The sequence below is a fragment of the Pipistrellus hanaki genome (genome assembly GCF_964339955.1).
Source record: "Pipistrellus hanaki genome assembly, chromosome: 8".
In the NCBI taxonomy this organism is placed as follows: Eukaryota; Metazoa; Chordata; class Mammalia; order Chiroptera; family Vespertilionidae; genus Pipistrellus; species Pipistrellus hanaki.
In genome coordinates, this window is record NC_140510.1 from 50,772,464 (window position 1) to 50,793,804 (window position 21,341).

At 39.8% G+C, this 21,341-nt stretch overlaps 1 protein-coding gene across 4 annotated transcripts in view; it reads right to left on the bottom strand.

The window, feature by feature from the left end:
• CCDC141 (coiled-coil domain containing 141) overlaps positions 1–21,341 on the bottom strand; it is a 165,203-nt gene that overhangs the window by 59,138 nt on the left and 84,724 nt on the right. For 3 of the 4 annotated variants that reach the window (XM_084892560.1, XM_084892562.1, XM_084892561.1), the window contains 3 exons: positions 19,506–19,700; positions 8,375–8,547; positions 1,805–1,849 (listed from right to left, as the gene is read on the bottom strand). In XM_084892560.1, coding sequence (XP_084748686.1) covers positions 1,805–1,849; positions 8,375–8,547; positions 19,506–19,700 — 413 coding nt within the window. The remainder of the gene's footprint in view (positions 1–1,804; positions 1,850–8,374; positions 8,548–19,505; positions 19,701–21,341) is intronic. The other variant, XM_084892563.1, reaches the window with a different exon arrangement.

Here is a 21,341-nt window from a genome sequence, read left to right on the forward strand (position 1 = left end):
ATAGATTTGAATGCAGTGCCTTCCAAACAGTTCCTCTTTTTGCCATCCTTCCCTGTCTCTTCCCTCTGGAGTCAGTGTGATGCCAGATGCACAACTTGGATCTGACTTTTACTCACTTCCCATTATGTTGTGAGGATTCTCTCTGTCTTTGAATATTCCTCAAAAAACACTGTCTTGATGGGGCTTAAAATATTTCATGATGTGCTTGCCCTTAATACATTAAAACATTTCCCTATTTTCAGAAAATATTTGGGTGGTTTTTATCCACACTCCTGTATATATATGAACATTATATTCATAAACATGTCATCTCTCTCTCTCTCTCTCTCTCTCTCTCTCTCTCTCTCTCTCTCTCTCTCTCTCTCTCTCTCTCTCTCTCTCTCTCATATTCTTTTCTCCTCAAACCCTCTATTCTAAGACAACTCCTCTGAAGTGACCCAAGGTAGACATTTCTGTCCTGCCCCTTAAGCCAGGCCTCCTCTGCTGGCACCATAGTTCCAGACCTTCTTACTCTGGGGGTCTGGCTACTTCACATCACATCGTCACCTTCATAAATGAGTAAGTTCATTTTGCAATGAGGGGCTCCTAGATATTTTACAAGAACCTAATCTGGAAAGGGTGAACCTTGGGTGCCTTTCACACTAAGAGTGCCAGAATTCTGAAAGCCTGGACAATGTTACCAGGCCCAGATTGCAGTGATGACATTTGCTCAACCTCTGAAGAGAATAACTTAATATATACATGGGAATATTGGAAAGTGGCTGAGTTAACACTGTCATAAGAACTTTGTAATTTCCTAAATTTCAGTATGTGACATTTACCATCTAAATGCATCATCATCAAACTTTTTTAAAAACAGCTATTTTAAGTTCTTAAATGCTCAGTGGGATTCCTATAAAATGCAACTATAAATGACTCTGCTGCACAAAGGAAACTTCTGCTTTTGTTTCTTTGTTTGGTTCTTTAGAGGATGGGGAATGTCTTTGTTGGTTTTCCACTTAAGATCTTTAAAAATATTTTTACTGTGATAGAGGCTTCCCTTTGATGCCATACCAAGTCTCTTGACATTTCAAACCAAGTCACCTGATATGTAAATGCTAAGACGGAATTCCAAGAGAAGTTCCCCGCATGGTTTCAGCCCTCCAGAGTGGTTCGTGGTCTGGATAAGGAAAGGATACCGTCACAAGTCAAACAACTAAGAAATGATTCAAAGGTCACAGAATGAAAAGTGAAGCCCTGGGACAGCTGACCAACACAGAGGAACTAAGAAGGCATCGTGTGGTATGGATTGTGCTCATCTTGGCTGGAGGACGTAGAACCTCTCCCCATCTTAGACTATGAAACTCAACAATGGCCCTTGCATCTCAGTCCTTCACTTATCCTGTCCTGATCAGGTTAAGGATGAAAGAACTTAGCTGCTTTCCGTTAAGGATGAAAGAACAAAGAGCCAAAAACAAACAAACACACAAATAAACACTTTGTGTGGGAATGTGTCTCCCTTCTCTAAAAAAGGCATCCCCAGCACCCACTGTCCCCATGACTTGCTCATGCCTGGAGCACACCCCCTGGATGTAGCTATTATTTCCTGACTGGCTGTTAGTAAGGTTCTGGAGTCTCAGCACCAGGTTTGTATATGTATTTGACTGCCCTTGAAGCCTGGTGCTGGTCATATTAGATGCTTACACACACACACACACACACACACACACACACACACACAGGATTTTCAAATAGACTGAAAGAAAAAAAAAACCTTTGGAAGGTGAAACTTAACTTGAAACTAGAAGATCGAGGGAGTACGTACATTTCAATCACGGTAGAATCCCTGTTCGCTGAGTGGTCAGGATCCCTGAAAGGAATAAGCAGAGAACTAGCAGCCTAATTAGCAAGCGATTCAGACCTGCATTCCAGGCCTCTACCTCTTACTGCCAGGTGACAGGTAGTAGGGTAAGTTACCACACCGCTCTGTGCCCTAGAGTCTTCATTGGCAAAGCAGGGACAATCATCACAGTAGTGCTGATACCACGGGGAGGCTTTGAGGATTTAGTTTGTTAATGTCTAGAAAGTACTCATGTGTTTGCCACTCTTGCTAACTGTCATTTGAACAGTCTCACTTCCACCTAACTCTTTGACCCTGCCTTCACCCCACCCCCGTGTCCCCACTCCTCCAGCCACCTCGTCCTTTCTGTTACACCTTAGCTGTGGCTCTGCCAAGTATGCTCACCTCCAGCTATCTGCGAGGAAGCTCCTCTAAAGAATCCTACCCTGACCAGTGTCCAAGTGACCCCCCTCCCTACAGGCACTCTCTGTCCCAGTTTACTTTTATATTTTTTATAATACTGGCAGTGTAAGAGCATCTTATTTTTTGATTTGTTAGCTGGCTGCTTCTTCCTACCAAAATATAAGCAGTGTGAGAACAGACATTTTGTCTATCATACGTCATATGTGGGGGCACTGATTTACAAATGATACTCAATAATATTTTTGGAATGAACAAATAGATCATATTGTGTCTAAGTTCATAATCATCTACCCTATCAACCAAGGGAAGTAGTGGGAACCAACATAGATGATAATTGTGGAAAGAGAAAGCAAAATCCCAATTACTAGTAAGTCCTGTTTTTATTTCTCTGTAAAATATGGAAGTATGAAGGCTTAACATTAAGAAAGTAATCCTAAATGCTAGATCAAAACAGATGACACTTAAAGTTATACCAAAACAAAATATCCCATAAGGATGAGGTATGTTATATACTTTGTAGACAAAATAAAGTGGTGCTATGAAAAGTAACCTCACAGGGTCAGCTGATCATAAATTCCTAACTGGGCAGGTTGTGGTGGGTAGTCACACCCAGGCATCTAACTTCTTTAGTAAAAGGTTTATGTTTGCCTTAAGCCTTGTCATTGTTTCTATGCATCTTTGAGATGCCTCTTTTCAGATACCTCCTTCTAATTTGTGAGCCACCTTTTCAGACCCTTTGTTCTAAGACATTACCACCCTCAAGAGAGCACATAATCTTAACCAATCTGTAATCCAACCCCTGCCTTGCTCTCTCCCACCTTCAAGCAATCTTCTTTAAGTTCCCTCCTTAATTTCAAGTGCATAAAAGAAACTGCAAACTTTTATTCTCCAGGAGCATTTGAGATCTTGCTCCCCAGCATATGTCACCAGTTTGGCTCAAATAAACAAGCATGTCAAACCCGCGGCCCACGGGCCACATGCCTTCTTTATTTGGCCCATGTTAGCCTTTGAGTTGGACATGCTTGTTCTACATGTTTAGATGTTCTCAGGTTGACAGCTTAAATTCACCACCACAGGCAGGATGAAAAATGGCACAGTCTTTTCTGCAGGGATAGGAAATGAGTCAATACTGAAGCAAGTTTGCTTATAAATCTTCAGTTAACTTTAGTACACAGAAAAAGGCAAGTGAATACTTCACCAGGTGGCCTGGTTTTGCTGGTTGTTTGCATGTCTTAAGTTCTGAAGTGGGAGTTACACTAACAAAAAAATCCCTCATTTTGTCCAATCATGGAAAACTTCAATCTCACACAAGGTCTCTGAACCAGCACTTCCAATCACTATAGCTTCCTGTGGCTTAATAAATGCAGAATTTTGCTTGGTAGCAGGCCACCTATGGTCTATTTTTAGATTCAGTGCTCAAAGGTGATACAAATGAGGCCTAGGAAGAGATGAGGAGGGCCAGAAGCCAGGAGCTCCCAACTCCACTAACAGCTAAGTTTGACCATTACCACCTATTATTATAGGTAACTTGCATCCTAACTAAGAGCAAAGGAATGCATGAAAATGCCTCTCAAAGTAAAGGGTATTTGGATTGGGACAGATATCCCCTGTAAAGATCACAAACTATTTAAGGACTCAGAATTATGACCAGATTAGTGACCCTATGCATGGATTAGTGCACATTGAAAGGAAATTAATTAGAAGCTGGCCAGCAGGGCAGGACTGGGCGAGTTGGTCAGACACACCTTAGAGCCAACCTCCCACAGTCCCTCCCTGTCATTTGTGGGATGAGTGGGGTCTCTCTGGTAGGTGGAGTTCCTCAACCTGGCCTTCAGGGATTGGGCCAAAACTGGCTCTCTGACATCCCCCGAGGGGTCTGAGTATGAGAGGGCACTCTGCAAAGTTTCTGTCGTACAGGGTGTGGAACGCAAACACATTGTGCAGTAAACTAGATTCAGGACCAACAGTGCCCCAGCAACAACATGACCCACGGCTGAAGGTAGAATCATGTGGCCCTGTGAGGAATAGGGCTCCCTCCTCTCTGGGTTCAGGGTGCATCACCTGAGAAGCACTGCTGCCAAGTCACTGCAGCTCGGCAGCTCCCTCTGGTGGTCAGTGAGCATCATAGCGACTGATCATATGGTTGGACATAGCACATTAGCCATTTATATATATTGATTATAGTGAGGAAATAGAAAAGGCAAGGAAACATTTAAATAACTATTAATTCCCTTGTGAGGCTGCTCCAACTTCAAAGGTGTTTGATTCCAGGATAGGAAAGCAGTGTGGACCCATTCCAAATAAGATAGTAATTACAGAGCAAAATTGGCAAAGGTCTCAGATGTACTGAGAGGCCTAATCTCAGATAAATGTGAACTCAGATAAATGAGTTCTGTATTTTTTTATTAAAAAGGAAAAACAATCAGATCTAAGGGTCTCTGAAATTCCTTTCTGTCCCAATGCTAAATTCTGCCTTTTATTACATTAAGATAAATATTTGTCCTATTTCAAATATAACCTTCTGCAGTTACTACAATGAATATGACTTGGTGAAGCTGACTCTATTGTAATTATTTGACTCAGTATTTATTAGCTTGTAAAGCTCTTTGTATTGAAAGTAAAAAATGTAAGTGAACCAATTATTTATTGGGTACTCTTCATGTGCCAAGAGTAGTGTTATCTCATTTGAATTTAAAAAACAATGCTCTGGCCAGGTGGCTCCCTTGGTTGAAGAGTTGTCTCCCACACCAAAAGGTTGGAGGTTTGAGTCCCAGTCAGGGCACATACCTAGGTTGTGGGTTCAATTCCTGTTTGGGGCACATACAGAAAGCAACTGATCAATGTTTCTCTCTCACATTGATGTTTCTCTCTCTCTCCCCCCCCCCTCCCTTCCTCTCTCTCTAAAATTAATAAACATATCCGCAGGTGAGGATAAAAACAAAATACCCAACTATCTATGAAATGTATAGCTCCATTTTACAGATGAGGAAACTGGGGTTCACAGAAGATAAGTTTAAAAGGCATGACATTGTTTGGGCCCTCAAAAATGCATGAAATCGAATTCTTTTGACACCAACTCTTATCCACACCAGTTTTCAAACATCTGATAATAGGAACCTCCGTGTTTTGTGTCCTAGCAGTGTGGCTCTCATTCAAAAGCCTAGGAAGCCACTGTAATGTTCAATAACATGGACTTGGCACTATTGAAATTGACATTTATTCCCATTGCCACCAATCAAAACTCCACTTCCCTCCAGCAATGGCTGCAACTTGAAAACTCCTTCATAGGTTCTGCTTCTTTCCTGTGATGGTGACTCAGGTCATTGAGCAGATAAATCATCATATGAGGAAAGGAAGTAAGTCCCAAACGGAATTCATGGGGTCAAGGTCAGGAGCTGCATGTGGCTCTAGTTTGCAACTGAGATTCTCATGCATTTCAATTTGATTTTTAATGGCTTTCTATTCTACTTCTACCTTCTGAATAAAAAATGTCCTCTGCCAAGTAACAATTTTACTTTACCTTCAGTTCCTCCTGCAACAATGGAAATAGCATTTCTTTATAAAATATAGTTAAATCTCAGGGCAACCAAGCACTTTGGAACAACTATAGAAGCTCATATATCTAGGACATTGACAGAAACTATACTATGAATTATTTTTTTAAATCCAGTTACCTAACCATTAATTAGGGTTTCATGAAATGGTCCCTAAACTATTGCTTTTTCTAGTAAGGCTCAGTCAGCAGCCTGACGAATAGAACTATAAATACCTCTTTAAAATATATATATAAATAAATTTAGACTAGAGCAAAGAAGAAGAAAAGAATGAGACCAGCTAGGTAAATATACATGGCTCAAAACAGTCACTAATACCCTAAAGATAGAATATAATATAAAAATATAAACTAAGAGTATTTCTCTTAAGTTTAAGTATTAAAAATAAAGAATTACTGAATTGAACAAACAGGATCAAGTTTAACAAACAGGATCATAACAAATTATGACCAACTTTCCAATGTCAGGAGTTAAGCATCAAATTGAATAGGGAATTTCAGTTTCTAGCCAAGAAGCAGAGACTGGATTTACCCTCTCGCCTTAAGGTACTAGAAAATAAACAACATATGTGAGCCAATGGTTCTCAGACACTGCACAACAGATAGCACAGGACAGCGATCCCCGAGAGAAGGGAAATGAATGAGGTGGGCTTATACATGCATCAGTTTATTGGCTGGAAGGCAATTTCCAGATCAAAGCTCAGGGAAGTAGAACCCAAATGGAGCCCAGAGGTCTTGCTGAGTTGAGGGGACAGAGATCAGACCTCGGGGAGGCCAAAGCACCTAGAATAGCTGGGACACCAAACTACAGACAGATCTCCAGAGATCTGGGGAAGGGGCTTTGGCTACCTCCTGACCTACCTGCTGTGAAGAGGCTGCCCACACCCGGGGAAAGCACTATAAGCAAAGAGTAGCCTGGATGGAGAAATAACATCGGTCTATGTTTCAGACTTGCCTGCTGAACTGACATGGGATCATTCCCCATTATAACTGGAGACCCCACTACTGAATACAGTCACACAGGACTCAGATCATGTCCAACATATCCCAGAGTCCAGGCATAAGTGGCTGTGCCACCTCATAGGGTGTCTTCTCATTTATACCCTCTGGGAGGTTTCACCGTTAGCAGGGAAGGGGAGGAGAGGGAATCAGCTTCTGTATCACATTTTTGGGTCAGACGTGGACACACTGGGGCTCCTAGGACCAAGTGTACACTTTACTTAATGCACATAGCTCAAAGCTAAAGAAAAGAAGCTTTACTGTCGTAAAACTCCTGCAGTAACTCTAACTGCTGTTAGCTTTCCAAAGGAGATGACCATTTGCCCTTCTCATAGCCTCAGCTTCTTGGCTACGCCTGGAAGGCCTTGGATCATTCCTGACCTTGGCTTTGTATGGTCCCATAGCAACCACCACAAACCCTGGTTAAATATCTGTCTGGACTCACACTGTCTTCTGGAAGGAAAATTCCCTGAACCCAAACTTACCCAATCAATACTTTTAAGCACATCTAATTCAGAGCAGGACAAAGAAATAGAGTAACTTTACTATATTCCATCTGTCTCATTGTTCCTTAAATTGAATTTTTTTTTAATTTTTTTTTTAGTTTCAGAGATTGTGGACATGGAAGATAAAAAAAAACTGGACTTAACCCACTGGCACAATCTTTCTGTCTCTCTGTCAAAATGCAAGCCCTGTCTTCATTTCATCCTAGCCAATATCTACACCCTTATCTCGTTTGTCAACCAATCCCTGTTCTACCTCATACTTTCCCACTTCATTCTCTTTGTTTCTCACATTCCTTTTCTCTCCTCATTCCCACTCAACTCTAGACTCACAGTGATACACTCACCGAATGTGCTCATAAAAATGACCAGCCCACGCATACTGGTGAAGAGCATGGGGTCTAGGACCCATTAACATGGATTTAAATTCTGGTTCTGCCAACTAACTGGCTGTGTGACCTTTTGCAAGCATATTAACTTCTCTGCATCTCAGTTACTTGTGGAAGTGGAACATTGATAGTATGTGCCTTGTAGAGTTGCTATGAGGATTAATGAGGCTCTCAGCACAGTGCCTGGCACATAGTGGCCTCTTGATAAATATGAGCCAATGTTATTATTAGCGATGTCTCCTTTTACTTGGGGTTTTTGCTTAGTGGGCTACAAAGTCATTGATGAAAGGAGATTCTGATATTTTCATTTTTTTCAGAGAGGAAAAAAGAAACAGGGTAGATTTCAGGCTCATGAATTAAAAGGGAAGAAACCCATGGAGGAAAGAAAAAGCAACGAGACCCAATGCCCTGTTTCTTCTTCCGCACTTTTGTTCTCCTCTCCTCAGAAACTCATAGAGAGGAAGCTTTAGCACCCTCAGGTCCTCAGGCTCAGAATACAGCCTCACTTCTGGCCAAGAAATACTGTGTTCAGAATCACTGCTGACCAAAATCCAGCAGATCCTTCTAAGCCATGTCATAATGTAGCAAAGCATCAGAAGCAGAAAAAAGTCATGCAACTCATTTTTTAACAGCTTGTGGAAGCTGTGAAAAGGCTTGCTGCATAGAGGAAGAAATAGCCTCTACTCACCTGCAGGAGTCCACTTGGCTGATTAAGGCTTGTCCCTTTTGCAAAGCATCAGCAGAGCAGCCTTTAATTTCTCCGTGTAATTCCTCGTGCCTGGCTGCCAGGACAGGCAGGCTTAAACCCTCTGACTTAAGGAGCTTAAGGTAAGCCTCAACTCTTCCAAGTACATCAAACGCCTGCCAAAGAAAGCACACTTTCATTTTCTGCTTTTCTAGTTTAAAAATCTACATTGATGTGTACGTGAAATACTAGCGAATAAGCCAGCCTGTTTAATTTATTAGTTTTATCAAAACCAAAAACAGCAAGGTTAGTCTTGGAAAAGAGCTATATAGTTTTAAGGTTCCATTTAGAGAAACTGATCACAGCTTAGTTCAGCATACATAAGTGTCAACACCTTAAAATCGCCAAAATAGTTTACCTTGAGAATGTACCTAGACAATAGTTATAACTGTAGAATTTAGAAGGCCGGGTTTATTATTTGCACATTCTGAACGGCAAACAAATAATGGATGAAATATTTTTAAAATGTTATGCAGACTTTCATAACCTGAATGTCTCTGTAATATCCTTAAAATAAAATGTCCCAATAAATTGCACTTTCAGACTGAAACACTGCAGGGAAATAGCCAAAACTTACTAAGGCACTTTTGCCCTTGGCTATCCAAGTAGAAGACCTTCTGCCTACTCCATCCACAGACATCCATCTCTCTAAGAGAAGATTAGCATTTGGATCTGAAGCAATACAAAGATTAAGAGCAAGGTAATATTTAGCTTCCAGCATACACATAGATTATGCAGAAAAAAATATATTTTTGCAAACTAAGATATTGTCTTGCAAGAAGATTTTTTAATTCTTTGACTTTCTTCCTTTATTAGCAGATCAGCAAACAAGCATGGGGGATTCAGTTTATAGAATTAACAGAGAGCAATGTTTTGGGGCATTATGAAAGCGGAGTATATGATAACAAGAAAATAAAAGAGGACTGTGGTAATATGAGAGAGAGAGAGAGAGCAGAGTACAGTGGTCTGTATGGGTCTCCTCATAGCCCATCTCTGAACTGGAGTCTGGAAAGCAGGATGAGTTTGGTAAGGTGAAGAAAAGCTGAATAGCAAGGGAGCTCTTGCTGTGTTGCCCTTTGGCACTACTGAGAAAGCCACCTTTCAGGATGGTTCATACCAGTCTGGAGAAACTACCCCAGGCAATTTGGCAGTGCCACTGACTGACAGCTGGCGCGCTGAAGTCCACCCTCCCTGGGTTGCTGAGCTGGAAGCCTGTGAGCTCAGCAGGGGTCTACCAGGTGGAGTAGGGGGACCCCACAGGAACAAGGAGAGCAGAGGGCCTTGCGAGTCTAGCACCACGGAGAGCTGAGAGAGACCAGAGGAGCTGGCTGGGCTGATGGAGAGGGACCCAGTTGAAGCCAAACGAAGGCGACACAGTTGTGAATGTGGGCGACACAGTTGTGAAAGTTCCATGCCTGCCCTGGCCACCACCTTGGGAGTGAGTTTTAATGGCAGAATTGGAACTGGAAAAAATTGAATTTACAAATGAAATATTTCAAGTACTGTTGTATTACATATATGTTGATATTCTGTTCTCTTACCAATGTGTTCCTGTCTCATGAATCTGATCTTTCTGTTTATTACTTAAAATGCTTAAAAATGAAATAATTTCTGCCAGCCAGTATTGCTCTGTGGTTAAGCATTAACCCATGAACAGGAGGTCAGGAGTCATTTCTGGTCAGGGCACATGCTCTGGTTGCAGCCTCAAGCTCCAGTAGGGGGCATGCAGGAGGCAGCCGATCAATGATTCTCTCTCATCATTGATGTTTTTTCTCTCTCCCTCTCTCTGAAATCAATAGAAATTATTTTTAAAACAAAAAAAAATCATTCCCATTTACTTAATAGCTGATAGCAAGTAATAATAATAATTACAGTTTAATGAGAATTATGTGTTCTTTTTATAACGTTTGTTTCACAGTTATTTTCCATCGCTTGACAAACAGTTTTTAAAGTCTTCTGAGTTTCAAGCACATTGTCCTTCACAGCCTAGGGAGGGAGCTGGAAATTATCCCCATTATCCGACTGGGGAAACTCAGCCCGGAGAGGTCAAATAAATCGCACCAAGAGAGCTTCTACTAAGTGGCAGATTGGTATTTGCACTCAATTTGTCTGGCCCTGAGGGCCAGCTCTAAAACCAAGAGCTGTGGCAGCACATGGCAAAGACTTACTATGGGAGGCTAAGAAAGCAGGGACATTTCCAAGAAGCCTGTTAATCTTAGGTTTAAAAGGTAGGATTTTTAAACTTATACCGTATAATTATCTATCTTTCCTTCTTACCTGTGAGGAAAGATACAGAGAAAGGTTGAGTGATGTCTCTTAGCTATACAAGACTTTATCGAAAAGAGAAATTGCTTTTTACTAATGAAACTTTGAACCTGAAGAACTTTTCCTCATCTAACCCATTTTCCCCCTGCAGGTGGCAAGAGAGCCAAGAAGATGCTATTAGAAAAGATGATGTGAATTACCCTCTTGATGGCTCCGTAACACATGGAAACACCACCTGGCAAAAACCACTGTTTCTGGAATGTTGTTTTATATTTTAAATTTTTATTGCTTAGTATGAATAAAGCAGAGTCTCTTATTAATCAGGGGTTAGTTTTAAAGTTGGTGCCTAAAGCAAAAACCTGTTGGATTCAACATGCCCATGAATTCCCTTAAATCACACTTAAAAGTTGAGTATATGTAAGCTAGTGCTCACAGTAATACATGGTCACATTTAGGACTGAGAGCCAATGAGCTACACAAAAAGAAGGAATAAAGGGAGAGTCTGTTGTATGCAATTGTCACGGCATTCCCTTTTGTCTTCCTTAAGATAATTCTCAACTTCCTAAGGTGAATGGAAAAGGACAGAGAATCCCAAAGTGATTTTCCTTGCCTGCAAGCTCACCTCCCCTCTGTTTTAGTATTAAGTTGTTATGAACGTAATTAGAGTGTGATGGTGCACGTGTAGTAAGTACTCAGAAAATATTTGCTGGCTGTTACTCTAAATCTTGAGTGATGGCTCACATCTTTCAAAAACCACCGAGAAGTGCATGGTCACCCACTTGGGTCTCTCCTCTGTGGCCCATGGAACAGCTGCTACTCTCACGTCAGTGGGTCAGGCACTGGCCTCACCTTCACAGGAGCTAGATTCCGAAGCCACGTGCACATTAAATGTACGTGTGACTCCACCTCATTTCTGAATGCTATTGTGAAAGTACTGCTTCCTAATGGCACGGAAATTACTGGAATGGCTACACATTCACTGAAAGGAGAAGGTGCTTTATCAAATGCCAAGACAGTCCATAACTTAGAAAGAAAATAGCCACATTTTCCTCCAGAATTTCTCTCTCAGGAAAGACCAAGTGTCAAAAGCAAATACTTATGAATTGCTCTGAATATCACACTTATGGGAATGATGGCAGTAGAAAGGAGGTGAGGGATTTCATTCCTTCTTTAGCTCAACAAATAGACATATTTGCAAAATACTTCCTATGGGTACCTAGGCTAGATTCTACAAGAGAGCTGACTCCTTATCCTTGATCCTCACCTAACCCTATTGGGAATAATCTATGAACACAGAATTAAACTTCTTCATGTGAAGAGGAAGCCTCCTTCAAGAAGATTATACTGCCTGTGATTGTCACATGCAGAGCTCTCTTCTCATATTCCCATGTAGAATTTGGTGAGGAATCCATGTACCAATTCCAGAAATGATCTAAGTATCATTGCTCTCGCTTAATCTGCTCCCAAAATAGAACTGAGTGCTTTCCTGTTCACCAAACCAGTTAAGGAACCTGATACGCTGGACCCAGCCTGCAAAGCATCTCTTGGTTGCACACACCGTACAGAACAGCTTCTTTCTGGATAGAACACTGTGACCCCCACGAACACTCCTTTGCCATTAATGCTTGGTCTTTAGTTTTTCTCTTCACACCCCCCTCTTCCTGCAAACCTTGCGTGTGCCGGTCAAATAAAGGTTTGATGACTGGTTTGGAAGATAAAGGAAATACGCACAAGTATAACATTTCCTCCCGCTAGGGCCCAGCTCTTCTTGACTATTTTGTGCGGCACCAGTCAGTTCTTAGGCAGATAAAAAGGAGATGAACAAGCTCTTTTTGGCCCTGGTTTAGAAAAACAAAACTAAGATGCTAATTGGTTTCTGTTCCTTAAGATGCTAATAAAGATCTTTCTTTTTTCCCTTGTTAATATCCAAAGCAGGCTGGCCCAAATCAAATAGTGATGGTATCCGGACATGGCCCATTTGTGTGTGTTTTTAAATATCTAGGAGATGAGTAAATTAAGCAAATCACTTAGCATATTTCTTATACCATGCTGTTTCACAAAGGTGTTTAAATAAGTAACACTGTTTGCTTCTTGACTAATTTGAAAAGAATCAATATAGAAACATGCGCCGGGCGCGCGCGCACACACACACACACACACACACACACACACACACAATAACAACAAAAACATTACATTGCAAAAACTTGAAAATTTCTTTCCATGATTCCAAAGGCCAGAAAATGAGTTTTGTTGGAACCTTTATAATTGTTAAGGATACAAATTCAACTCTGCTTTTAATTAGAGCATGGGGTCAGTTTTTATAAAGACAAAAAGGTTCAGTGTTCTTCCTCATGACCACCTGGGGTAACTTCTGATGGCTCCCACTATGGCAAGCAGACTCTTATTTAAGGCCTGTCCAAATCCACCCACGCTTTTCAATGCCATGATGGTCAAGGGCAAGGAGGATATGATTTTCAGCTCCCCATTTTTTTTCTGTCCCTTACTGGTGCTCCGGCTCCTTCCTTACCTCCCAAGGTTGCTGCTGCTGGGCCCAAGTTCTCAATGTAACAAGGTAGATTAGAAATGCTAATGCCAGGTGTCCAAAATTAAGAGTACCTAAAGCTGCTTTTGGGTTCACAGTCTGAAAAGCTCAAACAAACAAACAAACAAACAAACAAAAAAACCTTGGGAGAGAGAGTCTGGGGTTGAAAGTAGCATGTACCTGAAGCGGTTTATCGATAAGGAATGTAGGAAGTTTATGTATGGACAACCCCTTACTTTCTCTAAGATAAAGCCATCTTAGAAATGGGTAAATCCAACCCATAAGTAGAACTTTAGATGGCAAGTTCCTATTTATAATTTTTTAATTCTTTTATCTAAAATGACCTAAATGGTTTTAGGATGAATTTAGGAGTAGTAACATGGAAAAATGTCCATTTACAATATGCAAAGCATTTTTTTTTCATTTATTCAGCAAATATGTATTGAAATCTATGGGGCATATACTCTGCTGTGTGCTGGGAATATGAAAATGAACAAGAACATTTAAGTCATGTTAGAGGAGCTAGTGCAGTATTAAATGAAAACATAATGACAAAACAATGTCCAGCTCTTAGTGAGGGCTTAGCTGTTCTATGCACCGGACCTGTATTAATTCATTCAGATGACACAATGACTCTGTGAGGTACATATAATTATTATTTCTATTTTACAGATGAAGAATCCAGATGCACAGGGAAGTTAAATAACTGCCCACGGCCAGAGAGCAAATCAATGTCCGAGATCAGATTCATGCCCAGGCAGCCAGGCTCCAAGCGCCACTCTGTCCTTTCAGAAAAGTGTCACACCAGCAAACATTTCTGAGTTTTCATTTACTACTCCACCATTCCCTTTATTTACACTTCAGTGCTGCCCTGAAAAGGCTCTGTACATGTATCACCAATTATAAGAACTTTTATTTCTAAATGATATTCCCTGAAGGAGATAAGCATTGCTAGACCTATTTTAGAAAAGAGGAAATCCAAGCTCAAAATGTAAATTGATTTATGCCTTCAACAAATCTTTGAACGCTAGGTGGCCTACGAAAGTGATTAAGACATAATCTCTTTGTAAAGAGATCAGAGAAATACTGAGGGGGTGGTAAGAAATAAGCAATTAATGCTGCATGGAGAGTCTCACAGGAAGCGGTTTGTGTGATGAGTCTCCTTGAAATCTGAATTCCTCGTGTACTGATTAAGCTCCTCTTTTTCAAAGTGCTCTCATCCCAATTTCCTTGGATCGATATAATCTCTTGTGATCAATGTAAGGTACTTGGCCTTGACACGCCATAGTTGCTAATATTTCACTGCTTTAATCATTCAAATAATTATTGAGCGTCACTACCTGCAGGGCACTGCTCTAGGTGTTCTGGTGAAAATGAAGTGAAATGGACATGCTTCTTACCCTTGAGGAATTTTACTTTAGCAAAGGAAATAAATCTACCTAAAATAGCTTTTATACAAGGGAGAAAATTGCCATGGAAGGGAAACCAATTAATACACTCAAGACTTAGAAGTGAATTGATAACTTTATTGCGAAAGATACTCATAAATGAGTGATGATAAAATGGAGTGTCTTACCTCTCCCCCTGTTGGTTGGAGCATCATCCTCTACACACCAAAAGGTGGCGGTTTGATTCCTAGTCAGTACACATACCCAGGTTTGTAGGTTCAATCCCTAGTCAAGTTACATGCAGGAGGAAATCAATCAATGTTTCTCTCTTACATCAATGTTTCTCTCTCTCTCTCTCTCTCCCTTTCTCTAAAATCAATAAAAAGATAAAATTTTTAAAAATTAAATGTCCTTATTATAAGACTATTAAATATGGACTGAGTTGTGTGTGGGCTCTCATGAGAAATGGAAGATATTAAAGCATTCCTTGATTTATATAATTGTTTCTATTATATATGCTTTAATAATTCTAAGCTAATAATTTAGCCATACTTATCAAATATTTACTGTGGTTTAAAAAACTTTTCCCTGAGCTGTAAAAACAAAGGTTTCTAAACCATTCTCTCAGAGGGAGGTAAGAGGGAGAGTAAGTCAAGATATCACTTGCTTCTACAGGAGGAGGTTTGCCTCATCACAACTTTTTCAAATTCTTACTATTTCTGCTTATTTAGGAACATGTCCAGCATGAGCATGCTATTCAAGACCCTTCCCGACAGGTGCCTGCCTGCATCTACCACTTTGGTCTCCTATCACTATGGGCTTACACCATATATTCTTGGCAAAATGAATTGCCTGAGATTCCCATAGATGGCATGACTTTGGACCATGCAGTCCTACCCCAATGCTTTCTTGCCCCAGCCTTCCAAGTCTAACTCAGTGGTCACCTCCTTGACACTGTTTTCCCTGGGCCAGGTTAAGGCCCTGTCTCTGTGTTGCCTAATGTTCTGGACTTACTCCATTGAGGCTTTCCCACAGCACATGGCACTCTGTCCCTTGTCTCTCCTCTAAACTAGGCACAGAGGGTCTTGAAGGCAAAGATGCGATTTCTGTTACTTTAGCTCAACTACCCATTTAATGCATGAGAACAGCCGATACACAACATTTCATCTGAATGCAAATGTGAAAGAAGGAAGGGAGTGAAAAGCAAGTTGCTTTATTTTTTTCTAAGAAAGAGGGAAGTTATTGTGAAAATAAGAATTTTATTTTCATCTTATTTTCTGATGCTGCTTAAAAATTATGAAACTGACAGTAATGATAGCTTCCTTGATGTCTAGTGACAATTAGCTTAATTTCTTGAATTCACTTATATCATTTCAAATTCCTTCTGGATAATATTTTGCAGTTTCTTTATTTGGACAAGTTTCTTCTTTCACTCCACACAATGACTAGACAACTTTAATTAATAGTTTCCTATATCTGGGCTAAAATGTATCTATTCTGGAACAGGTAGAATAGTGAATACATAAATGAAAAAAAATGTACTAAATTCCATGCTTAATTATTTTGCTTTCATCTGTACCTATAATGTTGCTATAAACATTGCTTTTTTAAAGTAACATCATCCTGCCGAAACCGGTTTGGCTCAGTGGTAGAGCGTCGGTCTGCGGACTGAAAGGTCCCAGGTTCGATTCCGGTCAGTGGCATGTACGTTGGTTATGGGCACATCCCCAGTAGGGGGTGTGCAAGAAGCAGCTGGTCAATGTTTCTCTCTCATCGACATTTCTAGCTCTCTGTCTCTCTCCCTTCCTCTCTGTAAAAATCAATAAAATATATATATTTTAAAATAAAAAAAAATTTAAAAATAAAGTAACATCATCCTTTTTAAAAGACATTAACTTTTCAGTGGTGACTGCAGAAGGAGTAGAAGCCCGACAGTCATGACATTTCGCACTGCTCTCGGTGTGTTCCCAGGCTGCCACAACTTCTGTGGGACCTTTGCTTTTAGTCTGGCCACCCAAGAATCAGACCGTTTTGGCCTTTCTCCTCTGATTGATGTGAAATCATGTGCCTGGGAATGGAAATCATGGGACATAAAACTTTATGACTAATCAGCCATGTTTTACCGCTTTGGGTTCAATCATCATTGTCATGTACATAGAGACTCACACAGTTCTGCTCTTGGAACCTATTATGCATTTTTATCTCTGTTTAATTCAAACCATATTCCCTAAAACAATGATAAATACATTTGGGCAATCAATACATATTAACCTTCCTTTTTGTGAACACACTAGAAATATAATAATAAACAATATATAATCATGAAAGATGAAGAAAATATGGGGGGATCAAGATGAGTTACTATAAGTGCTATGTTCCTATTTCATGACCATGTCCTCATAACTCTTAGCAAGATCTATTAATTAAACTCCTGGCTAGTTTCACTCAATGGATTGAGTGTCGGCCTGTGGACTGAAGGATCCCAGGTTTGATTCTGATCAAGGGCACATGCCTGGGGTTGTGGGCTCGATCCCCAGTAAGGGGTGTGCAGGATGCAGCTGATCAGTGATTCTCTCTCATCCTTGATGTTTTTATATCTCTCTCCCTCTCTCTTCTCCTCAAAAATCAATAAACATTTTTTTAAATCTGATAATTAGAGAAACTCTTCTCTAATCAGTTATTATCCAATGTTGACAACCAACCCCTTCTTTTATTTGTTGCTAAGTGATTGAGAAAATAGTCCAGCAAATACAGCAGATAAAAGGATAAGGAAGTATTTCTTGAGCTCTATGGTCCAATCTCCACTTGAGTCCAGTGGCTGGTTTATGGAACACATGATTAGCAATACTCCCAAGATCCTGTGTGCTAACATTGCCACCTACTGCTCACTCCAGGTACACCTCAAGCCAAAGGCTGTGGATGCTCTGGGTAAGAAACAGACTTGATTTTGATTAAGAAGTAGTCAAAGGCAGTGAGTGGGTACTGCTGTCAATGTGGACAATTAATGATAGTCATATTTTATTGAATTTCACAAATTGTAAATATGTTAGCGTGTACATTTTTTAAGATGATTGTTATACCAAAAACTAGATGAAGTTGTGAAAATTTTGTAATATATTTGAGATTCCATAATATAAATCAGAAATAAAAATACCATTTACAAGTTTTAAATCCATTCTTTGATTTAAATAAATTTTTCCGCTGCTAATTCATCATTTATTACTTTTTAATAATATAATAAGTAATTAATTTCAAGAGTCTTCATTAAGCATCCCTGTTCCAAACTGCAGCTTCTATTTTTTGCTGAGGTAAAGGTACCTATCACCTCTCACACTGAATTCTTAGCTTTGGGGCTGGAAATTATTTCCTTGATGCTTAGAAAAGGGAGAAAGAAATCTACACTCTTATAAGTGCTCTTGACCATAAAGATGACACAGTATGGATAACTCCCAACTGAACTTGTAATTTGAATGCCAGGGCATTCAAATGATGAAACAGGGGATCTAGAAATCAAGTCTGTAGTGTTGAGAAATATGAGCTTTCGAGATCTAACCTGAATTACTATACGAGTTGGAGAAAGTAACCACTTAGTTCTTCATTTAAAAAAAAAATTACTATTGAAAAAAAAAATATATATATATATATCATTCTTTCTTCCTCAAGCCCAGGACAGAGAAAACAAGAGCAAGAGTGAGAGTGAGAGAGAGAATAAAAGAGAGAGGAAAAAGAACTCTCCATTTTGCAAGCCTGTAAACTATAGGTCTGAACTAGAAGCATTGTTTTCCCATAGCAACAGGTTCTTTAACTATCTTCCTTAGAAACAGAATTAATTGATTGGCAGATGATCCCCTTATTTTGTAGAATGAGGGTGCAATGCAAGTTAAATCTTTTCTTCAACCCTAATCTGTTTGACTAACAGTACTTCTCAACCTTTCTAATGCCATGACCCTTTAATTCAGTTCCTCATGTTGTGGTGACCCCCAACCATAAATTATTTTTGTTGCTACTCCATAACTGTAATTTTGTTACTGTTATGAATTGTAATGTAAATATCTGTGTTTTTAAGGTATCAAAAAATTCCAATAAGGCAGTTTGAAGGGGTATATTCAATTAGGACTGGTAGAGAAAAAAGTTTCAAATAAGGCCGCTGGCCTCAGATACTGAGCCCTACGCAAGTGATGTAAACAGCAGACATCACCATGTAGCAGAAGCCAGCCACCATAATCAACAGGAAATGCATCAGCCAGGAGAAGCAGAGCACTTCTCCAACCCAAGAAGACCTGGAGATGCCCAAAGAAAGCTCTCTCTTCAGCTGACTTCAAAAGCCAAGACCTAGGCATGCAGGCCAAGTGAAATCTTTGTTTCTAGACTTAAGATTTGCATGTAGAAGGCTTGCACTATTCATATTTTTAACCTGATAACGGAAAGATTTAAGAGTGAGAGTGAGAGCGAGAGCGAGAGAGACCTTTGAGTAAAAGCTTCAAGATGTGTGTGTGTGTGTGTGTGTGTGTGTGTGTGTGTGTGTGTGTTAACCTTGGAATATTTTATAATAATCCCCTTCCTCCATGAGAAGCACTACAGTGGTGGGCACAATTATTCCCCCTACCTCCAAACAGACCAACGATAGCTTTATGAAGTCCTATGAGGAATTTTTAAAAAGTGACTTTGTATATGTCAAAGCATTGAGTCTCTTAGTTTTGAGAACCATGAATGGCCATGATAAGACTATAATTTAAGAGCTCCTCTTTGCTGCCACCAATTTTGCAACTCTTCCTGAAATCCCCGTTTCTGTGATGTGCTCCAGCCCCTTGAAGTAATAGGTCTCTTACTGAACTGTCCCATTTACCTAAAATGACCAGTTAGATCGCGCACTGACCTTGTTGGCGCTGTTGAAGAAATCATTTGCCTCTTTTAACCAGGTTTTCCTCTCTGCCATGAGCTGACCAAATTCCTCCTGAAGCCGATTCAGCTTCTGGTTGGACAGCTGTAGGTGTGCTTTCTCCACGTGGTCCTTGGACAGCAGAATCTCAAGTGCCTCACTCTTCAGCTTCTCAACAGCGGCATTCCATTCCTACAAGAGATCACTGTCTTCAGTCCATTTTACACTTCCTACCCTCTTATCATCTCTGGCAAGAATCAGAGAACATTTAGATGTGTTGAACATATCATAAATCTGTCTGTCATTATACTTTCAAATCAAGAAGGAGTAAATGCTACATTCCAGCTATGAGTATCAACATATAGATTTAAGTGGAGAGAGAGAGAGAGAGAGAGAGAGAGAGAGAGAGAGAGAGAGAGAGAGAGATCACAGAAAAGAGGCTAAAAAGGGAGAGAAGGTGCTAGTAGAAAGGGCAGGTCATTTGGGATGTGTGACTGATGGAGTGTCTGGTTGCCCTTAACATGGGTCACTCCCATTCCCCGTTAATGTGACTGGAAAACACACCAAAATGCAGTCAACAGCATTTCTCAATTTCTAACTCATTTTGACCTTTTACTCATTAAATATTAAAAAACAAACAAACAAAAAAAAAAAACCCTCACTCTCTTCAGTTCACTGCCAATGTGGGCAAATATGTACAAGAAAGGAAGGGAAATCTCATTTTTATGGCTGTTGTTTTTGCATCTGCCTACACTTAAAACTGACGTTAACAGCTATTATTCTCCACAAAATTAATTGTTGTAATTGTGCGGTACCCCCTCCCTCCTGGCCTGTTTCACCTCTCAATGCTTCACTCTTAATGACATATAAACATTTCAGAAAATGAAAAGAGGCAGCTTTTTAGGTTCTGTTGCATGAGAACAAAAACAGTAAGAAGAGAAGAAAGAAAATAGGAGTCGGTGTCAACCAAACACATTAACAGTCAATTTATTTGAAGGGAGATTCAAATTTCTTGCCAAGAACTGAAGCCAGATCCATTCTCATCTGTGAATTGTCTGCCTTCCATCTTAGCTGAGATCCAGTGCTAACACAGGTTGTTTGTAAGGCATCAGAAACTTAGCACCAAATTTCAAAATGGCAGTGTGACTCCATCCTGGCTTATTCCCTAGTGCAAAATATTCTATTATTAAGTTACATTTATTATATTATATTGGATAAAATAAGTATAATTTTACTGCAGTTTACCACTACTATTTCCATTCATTCATTTCACAAGACATACCAAATACTATATACCTAGCACTAGGCTAGAAGAGATGTCTTGGGGAATATAAATGAAGTATAAAACGTAGCTCTTTCCTTTAATGGTAAATACATAAATTGCTATTTTATATAATTTTTATATACTTACATTGCTAAGTATATATCATATGTATCTTATATAATATATATAAATGTTGGTCCTACAAACATACACACAGAGACAATCTGGTAATAATTAAATGACAATTAGTGGGTCTTGAAGATATAGAGTACATAAGATTTTATCAACTCCAAAGAACTTATTCCAGTATTTGTGCAAGAGAACGATATTTTGATCAATGGATTCAAAAGTAAGGACAATAGAACCCAGCCAGTGTGGCTCAGTGGTTGAGCATTGACCCATGCACCAAGAGGTCACCAGTTTGATTCTCAGTTAAGGCATATGCCTGGGTTGTGTGCTTGATCTCTAGTAGAGGGTATGCTGGAGGCAGCCAATCAATGTTTCTCTTTCATTATTGATGTTTTTATCTCTTCCTCTTTCTGAAATCAATAAAAAATAAAATTAAAAAT